This window comes from Chiloscyllium punctatum, chromosome 7 (genome assembly GCF_047496795.1).
Source record: "Chiloscyllium punctatum isolate Juve2018m chromosome 7, sChiPun1.3, whole genome shotgun sequence".
Lineage (NCBI taxonomy): Eukaryota > Metazoa > Chordata > Chondrichthyes > Orectolobiformes > Hemiscylliidae > Chiloscyllium > Chiloscyllium punctatum.
Window position 1 is genome coordinate 77,821,042 of NC_092745.1, and position 21,311 is coordinate 77,842,352.

Below are 21,311 nucleotides of genomic sequence, written 5' to 3' on the forward strand. Positions count from 1 at the left end.
CAGAAAATGTGATAGACATTGCTCATGGGGTTTCTGTATCCCTCTCAATACTTCATTGAAACGCAGTCCAGGTGTTACTACCGGACAGCAGTGTAGTTACAGAAACAACTCTAGACTACATTTTTTGTTGACTTGCCAAGATCTTTGTTATCAAACAACTGCAGCCAAATATTGTAGAAAGCCATGGCCACTACAGCTGATCTCCTGGTTAATGGTATTCTTGAGAGACATGACTGCCATTGTACAAGTAGTACTCAACATGTTCCAGAACCTTCCCTTCAACATACATGGGAGGTGAAGTATTTCACAGACTGGGTGTGAGCAGAGGTCAAAGTTTGGTTTGGACAGCATTCACGGACAGGCAGAGTTTCATGTATGTAGAACTTAAGTGATCTGGTAAATCTGGTGCACAATGCATATAGTCATCTATAAAACATAGATCATGCATTGCTTTGGAGATGGCTGAGGTTGTATTGAGGGCAATTAATGATTGATGGAGGTCAGAATCATCATTAGGTAGATCATAAATAGTATCAGTGCTATCACACAACCTGGCCTGACAATGCCCTAGATTTTAAAAGGTGCCTCTTTCAGCTCCTTTATTTAGTCATTACATCAGGAGACAATTGTTGTTAGGGACAAGGAAGCAAAATGTATACACAGCTGGACAATACCGGTACAGTGTTAAAGGGGTACTTCATACCTTTCTTTACTTGGGAGAAGGAAGATGCAAGCACAGAATTCAAGAAGATGGACTGTGTAATTTTAAGCAGATTGATACAAGAAACAAAAAAGTTTTCAATTTTTGAGAAGATTTGTACCTCAGGTCAAGGGTTTGCTCACTGAGCTGGAAGGTTTGTTTTCAGACATTTCGTCCTCAGAAGATGGTTGATGAGATCTAAATCGATGTGTTTGTTGATGGAGTTCCAGTTGGAATGCCAGGCCTCTAGGAATTCCTGTGCATGTCTCTGTTTGGCCTGTCCTAGGATGGATACGCTATCCCAGGTGAAGTGGTATCCTTCTTCGTCTGGACTCACTATCAGTAGTAAACTTACATACAGATGAAGAAGGGCACCACTTTGACTGGAACATAACATCATTGCTTCACCAGAGGCTTACTGATGATGTTATCTTGTATGGTAACGAAACATCTGAAAACAAACCTTCCAGCTGATATGGACCAGGCACAACCCCTCAAAATATTTTTAAGCAGGTAGCGCAGACTGTAACTTTGGTCTATGTTTTAGGTAAGCGTATAGTGGATATTCCTGGAGTGAATTAACTGGTCCAACTACTACGAAGTTTTAAGAGAGACAGAGACACAGAGAAACAGAGAGAAACAGAAACAGAGAGAGAGAGAGAGAGAGAGAGAGAGAGAGAGAGAGAGAGAGAGAGAGAGAGAGAGAGAGAGAGAGAGAGAGAGAGAGAGAGAGAGAGAGAATGATATACAGCTAGCTGGCCGCTCCCCTTTGATTATACTGGCTTTCTTCAGACATGAAAACCTAAGGATTATCTGTTAAGGGGTAAACAAAAAGTACCCCTATAAACTTTTCAAACCAAGCCTAGTTGGAGCCTGGCCAATTACCCCCCCTATCTGGAAAAAAACTCAAGGGGCATAGTAACCTTGTTAAAAAGGCCAGCATTGTGACACTGCTCAGCGAATAAACTTACAACCTGAAGCAAAAAGGTATTGGAGGTTTTGGCAGATTCAAAAAAGTGAAAAAATCCCCAGGTCTGAATCAGTTGTACCCTAGATTATTGTGAGAAACGGAGGAAGGAAATTATAGGGACTCTAACCTGAATTTTTAAATTGCCTCTGGAAACAGGGGAGGTGCCAGAAGACTTGAGATCAGCTAATGGGATTTCACTTTTCAAGAAGGGTGGTATAGACCAGGGAATTACAGGCCACAGAATCCTTAGAGCATAGAAGCAGGCCATTTTGGCCCATCAAGTTCACTGTGTCCCTCTGAAGAGCATCCCACTCAGACCCACCTCTCTAACCTATCCCTGTAACCCTACATTTTCAACAGCTAATGCATCTAATCTGCACATCCCTGGACACGATGGGCAATTTACCATGGCCACCTAACCTGCTTATGGATCCAGGGTAACTTGGAAGGTGGACCTAAAATTAGCTTAGTAACAGGAAACAGATGGTGCGGTAAAAATGTGTGTGACTGGTGCCCTGTGTACAGTAGCACAGGGATCAATGCTGGTCCCTTATTATTTGTGATATTCATAAATGTAGTAGCTGAAAATGTGTGAAGGAAAACAGGTAAGTTTGCAGATTGCTCAAAGATTGACTGGGTGGCTAACAGTGAGAAGGAAGGTGATAGGTTATAGGAGAATATAAAACAGATTGATCAGATGGGCAGATCAACTGCAGATGGAATTTACCCCTGGTAAATATGAGGAGATGCACTTTGAATGAAGGACAAAGGCAAGGGAGTACTCAATAAATGGCAAGACACTAGGAAGCGCAGAAGTCCAGAGGGATCTTGGGATGCTTTTCCTCAGATCCCTGCAGGTGGCAGGACAGGTTAATAGTGTAGCTAATGTAACATGTCAGATGCTTGTAGTTATCAGTTGTGGCACAGATTATAACAAAGACAAGGGAGGTCATGTTGGTGCTGTACAGAACTTTGGCTAAGCTACACTGAAGTACTGTGTGCAGTTCTGGTCACTGCTCTGTTAGGAAGAATGAGACTGCATTGGAGTGGAGATTCACCAGGATGTTGCTTGGGATGGATCGCTTTAGCTATAAAGAGATGCTGAATAAGCTTAGATTGCTTTTTTTTTGGAGCACAGAAGGTTGAGGATGGATCTGATAGAGCTGTGTAAGATTATGAGAGGCATGGACATGATGAATAGAAAGCAGCTGTTCCCCTTAGTCAAAGGGTCAATTACAAGGGAGCATAATTGTTAAAGTGAAAAGCAGGAGGTTTAAGGGCATTTTTGGATAATTTTTTTTTATCCAAAGGGTGAGAGTCTGGAATGCATTGCCTGGGAGGGTAGTAGAGGTGGGAAATCTCACAACCTTTAAAAAGGTCTTTGGATGAGCATTCAAGGCAATATAAGAAATTGGGACTAGTCTGGAATGTAGGTTTTTTTGGCAGTACAAATTCGATGGGCCTAAGGGCCTCTTCAGTCCTGTGTGATTCTATGATCCGATAGAGTTAGGATGAGAAAAAGCATTTTTTCCTTCTGTCTGACCTCAAGAATACAACAGTCGTCATTCTTTAAAAAAGATGAGATAGATCAGTTTTGCAAACTACTATGCTATTTCCCTCTTGTCCACAAGAGAGGAAGTGATATTTTCTGCGGCTCAGAAAATCCTTCTGAGGTGCTCTTCCTATTGGACATCACGATGTATTGGTGCGAGTTGGATGTTCATTATTAATCAAAGAAGTGAACAATATGTCCAGCAGACAACAGTCTCCTGAGGATCAAGTGATACAGATATCACTGACACAAACAATGACAACGCTGACTTCAGATGGCTTTGTATGTGCCTGTATGTGATGGTTTGTTAAAATGAGGCCATGGTGTCAGCAAACCACTTTTTGCATTGCTTTTCCTCATGGCTCCACTCCAGACATCATACGACCAAACCAGCCATTAGAGTTCCCAGAAGGATGACCTTTTCTTCTTTTGGAATAGCATTGAAGATTTCATCAAGGTCAGACTGGCCTTAATATCCTTCATCTGAGTGAAGGGTCAGGACATAAATGTTGATGATAGAGTCATTTTGGTTATGGCTACCAGTCAGTAAGCATTTCAGTTAAACAGCTGGAAAATTCTAGCACTGTACCAAGATCCAATTTCCAGATGGTAAAACCAATTGTTTGGATATTAGGATTGCTGCATTCTTTCTGGGAGGTGTCCCCCCAGCTTCTTCCTTCAGCTGCCCCTGCCAGGAAGTCAGGTCTCACTAAGGGTGGTGGTAGAACTGAAGTTCTCCCTTCCAAATGGCCATTTGGGTGTTCAAAGTTTTCTAAATTGTGGGACATGCTTCCTTTGACCACAAAGATGGGGATCCCGGAGGGACTAGTCCCCAGTTAGGAGAAATTAAGACACTGTTTCTGGCACTTAAAAAAAATACTCTCCCATTTCAAAGCAATAAAGCATACCTTGAGTGGACTCCTCAGTCACAGATGCTGCTGTGCAAAGACATCTGTGACCCACTGTTGTCCAATCACTTTTGTGCATTTGTAGGACATGTAAATTCTTGATTTGGGACTCCATGCTCACAGTTCTGTTCCCATCACCATGGGACTTAGCAAATGGATCCTGGGAGAAATCTGTGCAAGGTCTTTTTAAAAATGAGTCCTTGGGACTCAGCACTGTAGGCCAAAATCTGACCACCAACCTGAGAAATCATAGAATAGAATCTCTACAGCGTGGGGCAGATCATGTGCTGCGTCAAACCATGATAATCAGGATCACCTCAATCTGCTTTGTGGTTGAACAGCAGTATTCCTTTGCCTGTTTTGCTGTTGAGAACTTCTTGAACCACACTTTGCCTTGTCACTATGGGTGCCCCTTGCAAGAGTAAGGAGCTCCCAATGGTATTGGTCAAGCACTCATTGAAATGCAGAAACCTCAACCACATCAAGGTAGCAATCCACAGCAAAGTAAATTAAACACAAATGAAACAAAGTTGCTAAATGTCATGGATCAGATTGATTATAGGCCAAATGACTCATGATTAGATGATCAAACTCTATTTAACAGGTTATTTGAATCGTCATTAGCTGTTACCACTTCCTCCCAAATGGGCGAGCATGAAGATTTCACATCGGCACACTTTGATGCACAAAGGCACAAATATACATATGATTTAAAAAAGTGTAGAATTCTGTTTTTATTACATGGGGTTCTAAAACTTTTACTGATACTTTGGGGCTCATATTCAGTCCTTGTATCCATTCTTTGAAAACAACAATGTAATAGCCCCGCCCATTTTAAAACTTTATTTGAACAGTCAGAAGGAAATGGGTCCAGGTGGGTTACTCTTCAGAGGGTCGGTGTGGACTGGTTGGGCTTAAGGGCCTGTTTCCACACTGTACGGAATCTAATCTAATCTAATTGCAAAAGAGGAAATTTGCATCAAAATAGATTGGAAGCAGTTGGTCTTGCTTGTAATCAGAGCCCATATTTAATAGATGCCTGTCTTTTGTATAATTGTAACAGAACTGATTCAACTCGTTATGGGAAAGCAAACATATTGCAGAATGAGTGCTGATGGTCCTTAATTAGATTCAGTGTGTTAGCTCTAGGTAATCAATGCATTTTGATGTGCTGAAATATTGTGCAGTGCTTCGGAAGCTAGTGCTTCCAAATAAACCTGCTGGATGCTTACCTGGTGTGTGATGTTTAAACTTTGTTCCTTACTGAAGGAAGACAAGGAGAAATCAACAGTAGGGTCAAACATGAATGCATTGAAAAGATGAATATTCAATGGCTCACCATTCACCCTGACAACTCAATTGGTAAACGTACAACTTCATTTAGTGTAGTTTGTTTGCACACTAAAAATCAAAATTATTGTTCTGTAACTGGTTTCCTTATGGCAATAAAGGAATCCATGACTGGCCAATTGGATACCATTTACTTTCAATGAGATCCAGATTTCATTTTCAGCCAGAGAATTAAAGTTGACTGAAATTCTTTACCGTTTGGTCATATAGGACACCAATGACAACTATTTTAAATTGTGTTTAAGAACACTTGAACATGTGGCATGATAAAAGTCAAATGTGATGATTAATGTTATTTGTATGAAATAGAAACAAAGTCCTGGAGAAATCCAGCAGCCCGACAGCATTTGTAGAACAAACAAAGTTAATGTTTAGTCCATTAGGATTCTTTGGATATCCAGCATCAAATGGTACTTTGCTTTTAGTTTACATTATTTATTTGTCTTCTGCTGTAGTTTCTAGTCATTAGTGTCATTTGTTTACCTATGCTGCTCAGATAATCATCAAAATGAAACCACTCCAAATTTACAAAGAATGGTAAGTGTTCTATAGTATCTAGCCTTTAAGACAGAGTTCACTTTTAGAAGAGTCCCATGTGCTGAATGCGACTCTGCCTGACTGTTCATCTGTTTTTGTGTCTGCGAACTGCATACATGGGAAATCTGTTGGATTGTTGTCATGTCTGCTTTGCAGCTTGTAAGAGTCAGAGAGTTGTATAGCATAGAAACAGAGCCTTTGGTCCAACTCATCCATGCTAAACAGGTATCCTTCTAAACCCTTCCTTTTCTTCATTGTACCCACCCAAATGTTTTTGTTTAATAACATAAGAGATACAGTTAGTAAGTTTGCAGATGACACCAAAATTGGAGGTGTACTGGACAGTGAAGAAGGTTACCTCAGATTACAACAGGATCTTGATCAGATGGGCCAATGGGCCGAGAAGTGGCAGATGGAGATTAATTCAGATAAATGACAGGTGCTGCTTTTTGGGAAAGCAAATCTTAGCAGGACTTATACACTTAATGGTAAGCTCCTAGGGAGTGTTGCTGAACAAAGAGACCTTGGAGTGCAGGTTCATAGCTCCTTAAAAGTGGAGTCGCAGGTGGATAGGATAGTGAAGAAGGCATTTGGTATGCTTTCTTTTATGATCGGAGTATTGAGTACAGGAGTTGGGAGGTCATGTTGCGGCTGTACAGGACATTGGTTAGGCCACTGTTGGAATATTGTGTGTAATTCTGGTCTCCTTCCTATCGGAAAGATGTTGTGAAACTTGAAAGGGCTCAGAAAAGATTTACAAGGATGTTTGCCAGGTTGGAGGATTTGAGCTATAGGGAAAGGCTGAACAGGCTGGGGCTGTTTTCCCTGGAGCGTCAGAGGCTGAGGGGTGACCTTATAGAGGTTTACAAAATCATGAGAGGCATGGATAAAATAAACAGACAAAGCCTTTGTCCTGGAGTGCGGAACTGAAAATGTGTTGCTGGAAAAGCGCAGCAGGCCAGGCAGCATCCAAGGAGCAGGAGAATCGACGTTTTGGGCATGAGCCCTTCTTCAGGAATGAGGAAAGTGTGTCCAGCAGGCTAAGATGAAAGGTAGGGGGGGAGGGACTTGGGGGAGGGGCGTTGGAAATGCGATAGGTGGAAGGAGGTCAAGGTGAGGGAGAAGATTGCCGGTTAGGAAGGTGGTGCTGAGTTCGAGGGTTAGGACTGAGATAAGGTTGGGCGGGCGGGCGGGCGGGAGGAGAAATGAGGAAACTGGAAAAATCTGAGTTCATCCCTTGAGGTTGGAGAGTTCCTAGGCGGAAGATGAGGCGCTCTTCCTCCAGCCGTCATGTTGCTATGGTTTGGCGATGGAGTCCGAGGACCTACATGTCCTTGGTGGAGTGGGAGGGGGAGTTGAAGTGTTCAACTTTTTCAAGCAGAGGGTGGTACGTGTATGGAATGAGCTGCCAGAAGAAGTGGTGGAGGCTGGTACAACTGCAACATTTAAAAGGCATTTGGATGGGTATATGCAAAGGAAGGGTTTGGAGGGATATGGACCAGGTGCTGGCAGGTTGGACTAGATTGGGTTGGGATATCTGAACGGGCTGGACCGAAGGGTCTGTTTTCATGCTGTACATCTCTAAATCTACTCAGCCTTTTCTACTCCATTAGAAAAATGCAATTACTTAAGATTTTCTACTGTCACTATAATTCTCTAGCACAGATAAAAGCCAACGGAGAGTTGAGAGTCTCATAGTACAGATGCTTAAAAAATACTGTAATCTCCTTCAGTTTCCAAATAGAATTCATTCAACTTAGCTTGCACAGCAGTAATCCTCTGCAGGTTAACCTTGAAAACCAACTAGATGTGGAAAGATCGTTTTCTCCTTGTGGGAGAGTCTAAGACCAGACAGCATTACTTCAGAAAAAAGGGTCAACCACTTGGAACACAGATGAGAAGGAATTTATTTTTTTTTAAAAGAGGGTTGTGAATTTGTGGAATTCTTTATCACAAAGGGCTCTTGAGGTTGGATCATTAAGTATGTTCAAGACTGCGATAGATTTTTAATCAATGAGAGAATCAATTATGGGACAAGGTGGCAGGGAAGTGGAGTGATCTCATTGTAAGGCAAAGCAGACTCAATGCGTTGAAGGGCCTACTTCTGCACCTATGGTCTTACAAAAGTAAGAACTCGACGAAACTTCTTTCCCCCAGAAAAAGGTGGGATGCCTCCAGATATGATCAGGCAAATGGGAAAAGGTTTTCCCTTGTGGCAAAGTGAAGCGTCCTTATTCAATAAAAAAAAATTTAGTTTGTTTTAAACTGTGTGGGCATCTTCTGACCCTCAATCTAGATCTGGTGAGAAAGCCAAGCAGACCTCAGGTTAAAATCCCTGGTGAGGTATTCAGAGCCCAAGATGTATATTTAAAAGAGAACCACAATTGGCTTGGAAGAGTGATCCTTGCAGACCATGATTTAGGTTGAAGTCAGTCAATCAGATCTGGTAGGTAAAGAGTTGCCAAGTCTGTCTATTTTAAACAGCAACACCACCTAGTTTCTCATAGCTGGTTATAATATGTGGGTATCACTGTGTCCTGTTTTCATTTACTCAACATTGAACCAGAAGTAGAAATACACAATATTTGAACAACAGGTTAATTTTATGGGTTATAGCTTACCTGGCTTATAATGAAAAACACAATAGTCATGGCAGCACATGTCAATGTGACAAGCATCAAGAATTTGAAACGAAAGATTAGGCCCTGTTAAAAAATAAAGAGGCAGTCAGCAAAACCACTAGTAAAATGCTATTTGATACTGGAAATGGTTCACTCTTCTATCCATTTCAAAACTCCAAAATTATCAGTCCTTACCTGTCAGAAATTCCACACCCAGTGAAACCCTGACCCTCGCTTCAGTTTTCAAAGTTCTCATGTATTTCTTAAGATCAATGCCCATTGTTCCTGCAACTTCCTATCTGAACCCTCTAGCCAGGTTTCCATTTCTCCCAAGCACTTGTGCACTCCTAATTAAGTATCACAAATAAACTCTTTGGACTTCCCCTCAGCCTTTAACAGACCAAACCAATCACCTTTCTCCAGTGCCTCTCCTCCAATAGGTCAGCGAGGTTCCTTTTATCCAAACATCCTCAGAAAAACTTCCTAACTCTGTTCCATTATTTCTAGAGTCACACAGAGAGCCATCCCTAGATCCATCTTGTTTGGCTGGTACCTTGCAGCAGCAACGTTCACAAACTTAGACCAGGTGGGTATTAAGTGCAAATGTCCATTACCTCCACAACTAATCCCAACCTTCCAAATTTCATTCCTGGACAAAATCAATTTCCTTTTACCGAACAATGGGATAACCATAGTGATAAATTTCACCTCAACCACAAACACCATAATTCATTTCCCCTCCCTTTTATTCACTTTCAGTCTTGAGTGGAGCTTGAGCTTGCAAAACCAACATTCTCTTCAACACAAAACATCGCTTCCATTTCTGAAGCACTTCCTGCCCATATCAACAACAAAAATTAAATAAATTGCTGGGGGAAAAAAAAAAATCAGCTGGTCTGGCAGCATCTAGAGATAAAAATCAGAGTTAATGTTTCAGGTCCAGTGACCCTTCTTCAGAATTCTCCCGCCCACTTCAGTTTATTTTGTCACTAAAATCTAATCCTTGTTCTTGTTATCCTAAATTCTCATCCACTTTTATAAAATTTTACCTCATCAACATCCAATCCAACAATTTCATTTGCATGCCATCCATTGAGTCAATTTATTCCCAGATCACTGATATCAATTGTCATCTATTCTAAATTCATTCATGATTTTGTCCTTGCTTTGTCAGACAACATTGATTAGCATTAACATTAGTTACTATGCTTTCTATTTAATCATAGCTGTACCAACACTATGGAAAGTTGATGTGTTTGTTTTGCGTTCTGGGGTACAGTCAATGGAATGGAATCTTGGATAGGTGCTAACAGGTAACAAATGTGACACAAATTTGAATTACTGTCCAATAATGAATTTTTGCCCCTGTTCACATCTTTCTTTCATTAGTTCACACCTACGAAGGTGCTGATATCATCTATCATGGCACCCAAGGGCTGTGAAAAATCAAGTCACTCAGACAAGACTATCTCTGGCCTTTCCCACTGAAATATCTTGCTGCCTCATTGCACTAGTATTGACAGCCCCTCCATGCATTGCCTTGAACCAACATATCCTCCCTCCCCCCATCTGATTCTGGGAGCCCAACAAATGTTGGGAGACTCAAGGACAGAATTTTCAGAGTACTTGCACTCCTTCCAAGGCACAAAGCAAACTATTTGTACTGCACTTATTCAGTGATCTAGACAAAATGGGAAATTTGTACTTGAACTTAAATATTACAAACATTCTTAATGCTCACTATCAACCAGTGATACATTCAAAGGATTGTTAGTTTAGGAGTTATTAATTATAAAATGTTACATTTTAAATGCATTCTACTAAAATTATTAATATAAATTACAATTTTTAAATTCTTTCAAACATTTGCATACTGGAGTTCTTCATCAATCAATCAGTCTCTTCCTATTACCTCCTCTATCTTAAGTTTGTAAAGCTGCTTTCTGCTCTTTTCAACCCCTCATCATTAAAACAAAAGTTTAGATTGGAATTTAATGCCTGACCTGGCAGTGTGTTTGAGGATCCATTTAACTGGGTTGAAGGGCGTTTGCTGGGAAACCAGCCACTTTCCTGCCTACATCTGATTAAATCCAGGATTTTCCACCCAGATACTAATTGAAGTCTATTGGGTTTGTTTGCTGACTTCCTTGGGTGAGGTAGGGAGGGGAAAGCATAGTACTTGATTGATGATACCAGTATCAAGGGGTATTTTCCCAAACACTGCCTAGTTCAGCATCTAATTGGTTCCTACATCTAGCATGTCTTCCCCAATGATGTGACGCTGGACTCCCATAGACAACAGCCCTGTCAAATTTCACCCATACAATGTTTACAACATAGAGGAAGGCCATTTGGCTTGTTTCCATTTTCACGCTGGCTCTCTGAAAGAGTAAGTAGTTTGGTCCCCACAGCCCTCAAAAAGGCTGTTCCTTTCCAAATAATTATCTAACCTTATTTTGAAGGTCTCAATTGAATCTGCCTCCACCACAATCTCAGGCAGTGCATTCCAGCTTCTAACCACACAGTTTGAATAAGTTTTTCATGTCACCATTTATTCTTTTGCCAATCGCCACAGAGCAGTGTTCCCTTCCTCTGGATTCTTGCACCAACAGAAACAGTTTTGACAATCGACACTGTCCAGACCCCTCAATCCAGCACTATTGTGGCCAGACCCACCAATGGTTTGTACTCATACTTTTTTCTCAAGTACTGTTTTGAGTGATCATTCCTGTCAGCCACATATTTCCACTATTCCCCACATTTCCATCCCCTGTTACTGCTGTAAACAGCTGAACATGAGTGCATTCTCTTGTAATGCCATGTACCATTAAATCAATACTGGATGCAGTTTTAGCAGAGTAGCCCAACCATGGTGTTATTGGTAACCATACTAACATCATTCAAATGTCTTTGTAAAGATAAGGTGAAGGTTCAAAACCATTCCTTCATAATTTATTTGGGTTTGGATTCATTCCAGACTGGGGTGAGAGAACAAGGTGAGGAACTCACAGCAAATAAGACTCTTTAACAGGAATAAAATGGGGCTGGCAATATACAGGTACACAATCCTTTATCCGAAATGTTTTTCATGGAGTGTGGAGCATCATTTTGTCATGCGAGCAGGTGACCCCACCCCACACCCACTTGAACCGCGTCACTCAGATGTGACGTGGCGATGTGGCCAAGCACTGACAGGCATCAATTGTGTCTCAGCGTATGTACTATTCACACGTGCATCTGCTTTTAGGTTTTTTTTAAATTTCACTGTGAAAATGTCATTTATTCTGAAATCTGAAAATGTCCGAATTCCAAAAAACAACAGGCCCCAAGGATTTTGGATAAAGGATTGTGCAGAAATAATAGAGTCAGCAAGGAGCTATGGACTAGACAGCATTTCTATGATTCATACTGAAGGATTAAATTTAAACAGATCTCGACCAAGTATGCAGATTTATAAAAAGATCATGCTTGACAAATTTAATTGTATTTTTTGAGAGAGTAAAGAACATGTACTGAGATTTGGAATTGCAGTACCGCAGGATTTTTTTAGAAAAGGCATCTATTTGTGAAGCTGCCATAGACTGGATAAAATTAATGCAGTGGTGTTAAAAGGGAATATGTCCCTTTTCAGGGCAATTACATTGGACTGGCCTTCTTTGAATGAGCCATATATCCCATGAAATACCCAGGGGCCAATGTTACAATCACTACTGAAAAAATGGTACACACTTGGCTGTAGGAGGTACAGCATCAATGTTTGCAACTCAGTGTGATTTAGAGAGTAGGAGGATAGCTGTCAAGTGAAATTTCGCTAATTGTGCGAGCTTACATTTTTGGAGGAGGAAGCATTACATGTTAAAATGTGGAAAGTGTACAAAAAGCGAAGTTGTGGGCTTCAAATGGAAAAACAAATCTACACATTAGGAAGATTAAAAGTGCATTTAAGATTAGAGAGTATATTAAAGAGGCTAGAATACAAATAGAAGGAAATTAGACTCTACAAAAAATCGTTGGTTTGCCTACCATTAGAAAATGGACTCCAGTTTGGTGCATTCTACTCTAGAAGATATCAAAGTTATGGATGATTTGGAGATGCCGGTGTTGGACTGGGGTGTACAAAATTAAAAATCACACAACACCTGGTTATAGTCCAACAGGTTTAATTGGAAGCACTAGCTTTCGGAGCGCCACTCCTTCATCAGGTCATCACAACCACCTGATGAAGGAGCAGTGCTCCGAAAGCTAGTGCTTCCAATTAAACCTGTTGGACTATAACCTGGTGTTGTGTGATTTTTAAAGTTATGGATGAGTTGCAAAGCAGACTTATTGAGATCCAAGCGATGAGTCACTTAGAAGCAGGGAGCAGGAAATGACATTTTTCACTAAAGCAAAAGAGATCTATGGAAATATTCAGAAGAGTAAAGGGCATTGCTTAAAAAAAATTATTTGATCAGTCATTGGAGGATACAAGGTTAAGATTGTTCAATGAAAGAGAGATTAGAAACGTTTCAAACTGCACAGAACTGTTAAGTAAAATGCATAAATAGGATACAGAGTTCATGATGCATTTTGAAAAGGGAAATGAATAAATACTTGAAATAATAATTAAAGGGAATTGTGAGTAAGACTAAAATGGATCCCTCTTTAAGGGCTCGTGAAACGATGAACTCTTGCTGTGCTGTAAAATTCAACATTGCATTATACAGTCTTCATTTTTACCTCATAGTGTAGTCTCCTTGCTTTGGACATGGCTGGGAGTGAACATCGTTTGCCGCTTATATTTCGGAAGACCTGGAACACCATGAAACACAAAAAAAAGAAATACAGACAAGCGCAGATCCCTGCGACTATAATGAAGGCCATCTATATTTACAGTTGTCAAGGTAAACACTGATTTGACTTTGTGGTTTAAGATGCTCTTGAACAGACCATCTCCAACAGAAAACGACAACATTAACCATTAATTTGTGAGAAGATTTGTAGCTCGGGTGCTCGCTGTTGTGGTTCTGTTCGCCGAGCTGGGAATTTGTGTTGCAGACGTTTTGTCCCCTGTCTAGGTGACATCCTCAGTGCTTGGGAGCCTCCTGTAAAGCGCTTCTGTGATCTTTCCTCCGGCATTTGTAGTGGTTTGTATCTGCCGCTTCCGGTTGTCAGTTCCAGCTGTCCCCTGCAGTGGTCGGTATATTGGGTCCAGGTTGATGTGCTTATTGATTGAATCTGTGGATGAGTGCCATGCCTCTAGGAATTCCCTGGCTGTTCTCTGTTTGGCTTGTCCTATAATAGTAGTGTTGTCCCAGTCGAATTCATGTTGCTTGCCATCTGCGTGTGTGGCTACTAAGGATAGCTGGTCGTGTTGTTTCGTGGCTAGTTGGTGTTCATGGATGCGGATCGTTAGCGGTCTTCCTGTTTGTCCTATGTAGTGTTTTGTACGGTCCTTGCATGGGATTTGCTGCAGTGTAGTGTACAAAATCCCATGCAAGGACTGTACAAAACACTACATAGGACAAACAGGAAGACAGCTAACGATCCGCATCCATGAACACCAACTAGCCACGAAACAACACGACCAGCTATCCTTAGTAGCCACACACGCAGATGACAAGCAACATGAATTCGACTGGGACAACACTACTATTATAGGACAAGCCTAGAAGCATGGCACTCATCCACAGATTCAATCAATAAGCACATCGACCTGGACCCAATATACCAACCACTGCAGCGGACAGCTGGAACTGACAACCGGAAGCGGCAGATATAAACCACTACAAATGCTGGAGGAAAGATCACAGAAGCGCTTCACAGGAGGCTCCCAAGCACTTAGGATGTCACCTAGACAGGGGACGAAACGTCTGCAACACAAATTCCCAGCTCAGCGAACAGAACCATAACAATTAACCATTAATGCTGCCAAATGGTTTATAAATAAAAATGGAATTTGAGTCACAAATTATACATTGGAAAGAGCATGAATGCCCAAAGTTATTAATTCAATATAGGATATAACCTCAGCCTTTTACATGTGACAGCAGCAGCAATGCATCCAGATCAGGTTTCACCAAATCGTCATCTCACTAAATAAAAATCCAAAATGAGAACCATAACTGATCCTTATCCTGAAGCTGAGCCCAAATGAACCACCTATCTAGCCCCATTCGACCCCTCCAAACCCACCATAACTGAGATCAGATCACATAGAATCCTTGTATCTTCTAGTTTTTATGGGCCACACGCCCTCCCCATACTTGCTAGTGACTCTGCAGGTGAGATACTGAGAACCCAGTATCACCTGTCATTTTATAATGCATTTAATAAAATAATTGCCAGTGGTACACAGCATTTACAAATAATTAAGAAACAAAACTGCAAATTCTGGATACCAAAGTGAATAACAGAAACAGAAAAAGCCGATCAGTACACAACAGCTCCATATGCTGTAAAAAGGACAAATGGGAGTGCACTCATTATACCTGCCCCATAGAAATCATTCAAGGAAATTGCTTCTCTACACTGAAATCTATTTTATTTGCATTGGATTTAAATTCTAGTGCCCAATCTAGTAAACAATTGCATGAGCAGGTTTCTTGTCAGGCTTAACCACTGCATGGTACAGTATCTTATCTTTTTCTCTTTAATAACACTGACAAGTTCCAACAATTTTCCATGCTTGTTTTTCTCTCAGTTTTGTACATTTTCTATCTAATCCCATGTGTGTGGGTGTCAATAGAGTCACAGAGTCGGAGAGATGTACAGCATGGAAACAGACCTTTCAGTCCAACCCGTCCATGCCGACCAGATAACCCAACCCAATCTAGTCCCACCTGACAGCACCCGTCCCATACCCCTCCAAACCCTTCCTATTCATCTACCCATCCAAATGCCTTTTAAATGTTGCAATTGTACCAGCCTCCACCACATCCCCTGGCAGCTCATTCCATACATGTACCACCCTCTGTGTGAAAAAGTTGCCCCTTATGTCTCTTTTATATCTTTCCCCTCTCACCCTAAACCTATGTCCTCTAGTTCTGGACTCCCCCACCCCACGGAAAACACTTTGCCTATTTATCCTATCCATGCCCCTCATAATTTTGTAAACCTCTATAACGTCACCCCTCAGCCTCTGACACTCCAGGGAAAACAGCCCCAGCCTGTTAAGCCTCTCCCTATAGCTCAAATCCTCCAACCCTGGCAACAGCCTTGTAAATATTTTCTCAACCCTTTCAAGTTTCACAATATCTTTCCAATAGGAAGGAGACCAGAATTGCACGCAATATTCCAACGGTGGCCTAAACAATGTCCTGTACAGCCGCAACATGACCTCCCAACTCCTGTAGTCAATACTCTGACCAATAAAGGAAAGTATACCAAACGTCTTCTTTACTATCTGATCTAACTGCAACTGCACTTTCAAGGAGCTATGAACCTGCACTCCAAGGTCTCTTTGTTCAGCAACACTCCCTAGGAGCTTACCATTAAGTGTATAAGTCCTGCTAAGATTTGCTTTCCCAAAATGCAGCACCTCACGTTTATCTGAATTAAACTCCATCTGCCACTTATCAGCCCATTGGCCCATCTGATCAAGATTCTGTTGTAATCGGAGATAACCCTCTTCGCTGTCCAGTACACCTCCAATTTTGGTGTCATCTGCAAACTTACTAACTGTACCTCTTATGCTCGCATCCAAATCATTTAGGTAAATGACAAAAAGTAGAGGACCCAGCACCGATCCTTGTGGCACTCCACTGGTCTCTGGCCTCCAGTCTGAAAAACAACTCTCCATCACCACTCTCTGACTTCTACCTTTGAGCCAGTTCTGTATCCAAATGGCTAGTTCTCCTTGTATTCCATGAGATCTAACCTTGCTAATCAGTCTCGCATGAGGAACCTTGTCAAACGCCTTACTGAAGTCCATATAGATCACATCTACTGCTCTGCCCTCAATCTTTGTTACTTCTTCAAAAAACTCAATTAAGTTTGTGAGACATGTTTTCCCACACACAAAACCATGTTGACTATCCCTAATCAGTCCTTGCCTTTCCAAATACATGTACATCCTGTCCCTCAGGAGTCCCTCCAACAACTTGCCCACCACCGAGGTCAGGCTCACCGGTCTATAGTTCCCTGGCTTGTCTTTACCGCCCTTCTTAAACAGTGGCACCACGTTTGCCAACCTCCAGTCTTCTGGCACGTCACCTGTGACTATCGATGATACAAATATCTCAGCAAGAGGCCCAGCAATCACTTCTCTAGCTTCCCACAGAGTTGTCAGGTACACCTGATCAGGTCCTGGAGATTTATCCACCTTTAACCGTTTCAAGACATCCAGCACTTCCTCCTCTGTAATCTGGACATTTTGCAAGATGTCACCATCTATTTCCCTACAATCTATATCTTCCATATCCTTTTCCACAGTAAATACTGATGCAAAATATTCATTTAGTATCTCCCCCATTTTCTGTGGCTCCACACAAAGGCTGCCTTGCTGATCTTTAAGGGGCCCTATTCTCTCCCTAGTTACCCTTTTGTCCTTAATATATTTGTAATAACCCTTTGGATTCTCCTTAATTCTATTTGCCAAAGCTATCTCATGTCCCCGTTTTGCCCTCCTGATTTCCCTCTTAAGTATACTCCTACTTTCTTTATACTCCAAGGATTCACTCGATCTACCCTTTCTATACCTGATATATGCTTCCTTCTTTTTCTTAACCAAACTCTCAATTTCTTTAGTCATCCAGCATTCCCTACACCTACCAGCCTTCCCTTTCACCCTGACAGGAATATACTTTCTCTGCATTCTTGTTATCTCATTTCTGAAGGCTTCCCATTTTCCAGCCATCTCGTTACCTGCGAACATCTGCCTGCAATCAGCTTTCGAAAGTTCTTGCATAATACCGTCAAAATTGGCCTTTCTCCAATTTAAAACTTCAACTTTTAGATCTGGTCTATCCTTTTCCATCACTACTTTAAAACTAATAGAATTATGGTCGTTGACCCCAAAGTGCTCCCCCACCGACACCCCAGTCACCTGCCCTGCCTTATTTCCCAAGAGTAGATCAAGTTTTGCACCTTCTCTCGTAGGTACATCCACATACTGAATCAGAAAATAGTCTTGTACACACTTCACAAATTCCTCTCCATCTAAACCCTTAACACTATGGCAGTCCCAGTCGATGTTTGGAAAGTTAAAATTCCCTACCGTAACTACTCTATTATTTTTACAGATAGCTGAGATCTCCTTACAAATTTGTTTCTTAATTTCCCTCTGACTATTGGGGGGGGGGGGGGGGGGGGGGGGGGGTCTATAGTACAATCCCAATAAGGTGATCATCCCCTTCTTATTTCTCAGTTCCACCCAAATAATTTCCCTGGATGTGTTTCCGGGAATATCCTCCCTCAGCACAGATGTATTGCCATACCTTATCAAAAATGCCACTCCCCCTCCTCTCTTGCCTCCCTTTCTATCCTTCCTGTAGCATTTGTGTCCTGGAACATTAAGCTGCCAGTCCTGCCCTTCCCTGAGCCATGTTTCCGTAATTGCTATGATATCCCAGTCCCATGTTCCTAACCATGCCTGAGTTCATCTGCCTCCCTTTTTGGCCACTTGCATTGAAATAAATAGTTTAATTTATTAGTCCTACCTTGTCCCTGCCTGCCCTGACTGTTTGACTCACTTCTGTTCTCAACTGTGCCCGTCTCAGATTGATCTCTTTCCTCACTATCTCCCTGGGTCCCACACACCGCCCCCCCACCCCACCTTACTAGTTTAAATCCTCCCAAGCAGTTCTAGCAAATTTCCCTGCCAGTATATTAGTCCCCTTCCAATTGAGACAGAAATATTTCCTTGCTTGCCTGCTTGAGGATACAGAGGCAAACTGTACCAGTTCCTAACTTCAAATTCTACAGAGGCCAGGGCTCCCTGTTCTGAAAATCCATTCCAGTCCACTTACAGGGCTGAACAACTAAGTGATGAAACAGCAGCATAACTAAGCATGGTCAACAAATATCCGGGTTAGCAGTAATGCCCAAATTCTAAAATAGCGGAATAGTGGACAAAACAAAAAACAAAATACATCTGTAGGATGATGGAAAATTTAGCTTTAAAACAAGTGCATTAAAAGATATTTGTGCTAATCTTTAACAACTTGAAGTCATGGGTTTTAGACATCCTGACATGGGCAAGTTGCCAACAGATGGTTCAGTTGTGAAGCTCACTCCAGAAGATCATGATCCCATTTTCATTGCATGTCCACAAACAGTTCACCCCCCCAAAAAAATATGAATAAAAGCAACTGGATTTTCACACATCCAGGCCAAAGGCTTTAAGGAACTGAATTTAAAAACTACCAAAGAATGAGAAAATAGTCATTTGGTAGTAAAGAACGTCAGCATTGCTGAAAATAAAGACATTGGGTTAAATCCTACTTTGTTTTTTGCTAAGTGCGTTGAATATTTTTACAAAAGGGGATTTTCACTGCAAGGCCCAATGAAATTTTGGGTTGTATCCGAACAAACTTACCTCATTAGCCACCTGCCCAGTTATATCCTCATACTATGCACCATTCCCAGCACACCTCACACGCACTGGATATGTGCTGAAAGAACAGCATCCTTTGTACATGCGCCATCTTTAAAAGCCCATTGTGCATCTACACAAGCACAGTGGCTGGAGCTGCCCTGACATTTACCCCAGACATGGCAGACAGAGGAAAATGGTCCCTGCGTTATAGGCAGGGACCTGGAGGTCCAGCTGGACAGGATGATGCAGAGGTGGAACATTTTCTACTCCAGGATCAGCAGAGGAGAGCACAACATCAGATCCTGCCAGTCTGGTCTATGGCTGCCAACCAGGTCAGTGCAGTCTCAGCTGTCTGGAGGAATGACCAGCACTGCAGGAAAAAGGTCAATGACCATGGCCACTTTGCCAAGGTATGTCATCACCTTCTCCCCAATACTCATTCACTGTCGCTCTGCTTCGGTACCCATCTCCCACCAAGGTTCATACTTTCCCACTCTGACTACCTGCAACATCTTCACTCATTTACTCTCACCTCCCCAACATTATGAACAATGTGTGGCCTCAGCGTTGCCTTCTCACTTGCAAGGGAACCCTCCCACATGCAACGAAAGTAACTATGCCACCCGTTTTCATATCCTACAACTAACTGCCTTTCTCGTTCCAGGAGGAAAACAGACTGCAGGAGAGCAGAAAGGGTTAAGATGGCTGGTGGGCTGCCTGATATTTGGCTTCTCATTCCTTGGGTGGAGAGCATCCTGACGGACTGCCCTGAGGTACAGCATTTAAGTGCAAAAGTATCCTGTAAGTTGATCAGAGATATGCCAGCCTCTAAGAACTCTCACGGCCTATGTAGGATCCTTATGTCTATGGACAGCGATGCAGTGCCTACAGAATGTGCCCTGAGATGTTGACACCTGGCCATAGAGGTCTACAACACAGAAAATGCCATTCAGCCCATCAAGTTTATGCCAGTCTAAAGCATCCACCTAACTATACCATTGCCATTTTTAAGCACTGGCCTTATAAGCATCGACATCGCAGGTTTACATCTAAGTACTTCCTAAATATTGGAAGATTTATGCTTCTACCACACTTATAGGCAGTGAGTTCCAGATTGCAACAACCTCTGGATGAAAATAAATTATCCTCACAGTTCCTCTAAACTTCCTGCCCACTATCCTAAACCTACACCCCGATCAGTGAATCCCCCACCATGGGCAAGTTTTCTACCTAACCTGTCCATGCACCTGATAATTTTGTACATCTCAAGCAGGTCTTTCTCTGTCTCCTTTGCTCCAAGGAAACACAACTTAAGTCGATACAATCTCTTTTCTTAACTAAAACTCTTCAGCCCAGGCAACATCCCAGTAAACCTCCTGTACATCCTCCAGTACAATCACATCCATCTATAATGTGGATTCCAGAAAAGCATACAATAGATGTGGCCTAATCAATATTTTATACAGTTCAAGCATAATCTCCCTGCTCTTAAACTCTATGTCCCAGCTAATAAAGGCAAGTATTCCAAATGCCTTAACTACTTTATCCAGCTGTCCTGATACATTAAGGGACCTATGAATGTGCACAAAGTTCATTTGATCCTCTGTGCCCTCCCAGGGTGTTTTTTCATGTGTTTCCTTGTCTTGCTTGTAAAACACAAGTGAGTCATCTCACACTTATCTAGTTTTCATTCCAAATGCTACTGATCAGCCCATTTGACCAACTCAACTTTATCCTACCGTAATCCTCTACAATTTAACATTCCACCAATTTTCATATCAGCTGTGAACTTACTGACCAACCCTCTTACATTCAAGTCTATACTACAAACAGCAAGGGCCCAACACTGATCTCTCCACTGGACACAATCACAATCACCTCTCAAACTTTACCTTCTGCCTCCTGTCACTCAGCCAAATTTCCTTGGATGCCACAAGCTCTTTTGCTGTCGGTCTTCCATGGGGAACCTTATTAAAACATGGTGATCCTCTGGAGCAAGCAACATGTTGAAGTTGCTAGGTACCTGCTCTGACTTCAATGTCAATAATTCTCAACAATTAGCTTATTTGGCACATTTGTTAAGATAGGAAGCTGACTGGTACTGAGAAAAGTTGCAGCTTGCTGCTGCCTAGCAGGATGGTCCAGGCAGAGACAGGT

At 41.9% G+C, this 21,311-nt stretch overlaps 1 protein-coding gene across 4 annotated transcripts in view; it reads right to left on the minus strand.

The window, feature by feature from the left end:
* wls (Wnt ligand secretion mediator) overlaps positions 1 to 21,311 on the minus strand; it is a 79,159-nt gene that overhangs the window by 10,034 nt on the left and 47,814 nt on the right. For all 4 annotated transcript variants that reach the window (XM_072574122.1, XM_072574123.1, XM_072574121.1 and 1 more), the window contains exons 9-10: positions 13,358 to 13,501; positions 8,639 to 8,722 (exon numbers count right to left, since the gene is read on the minus strand). In XM_072574122.1, the coding sequence (XP_072430223.1) occupies positions 8,639 to 8,722; positions 13,358 to 13,501 (228 nt within the window). The remainder of the gene's footprint in view (positions 1 to 8,638; positions 8,723 to 13,357; positions 13,502 to 21,311) is intronic.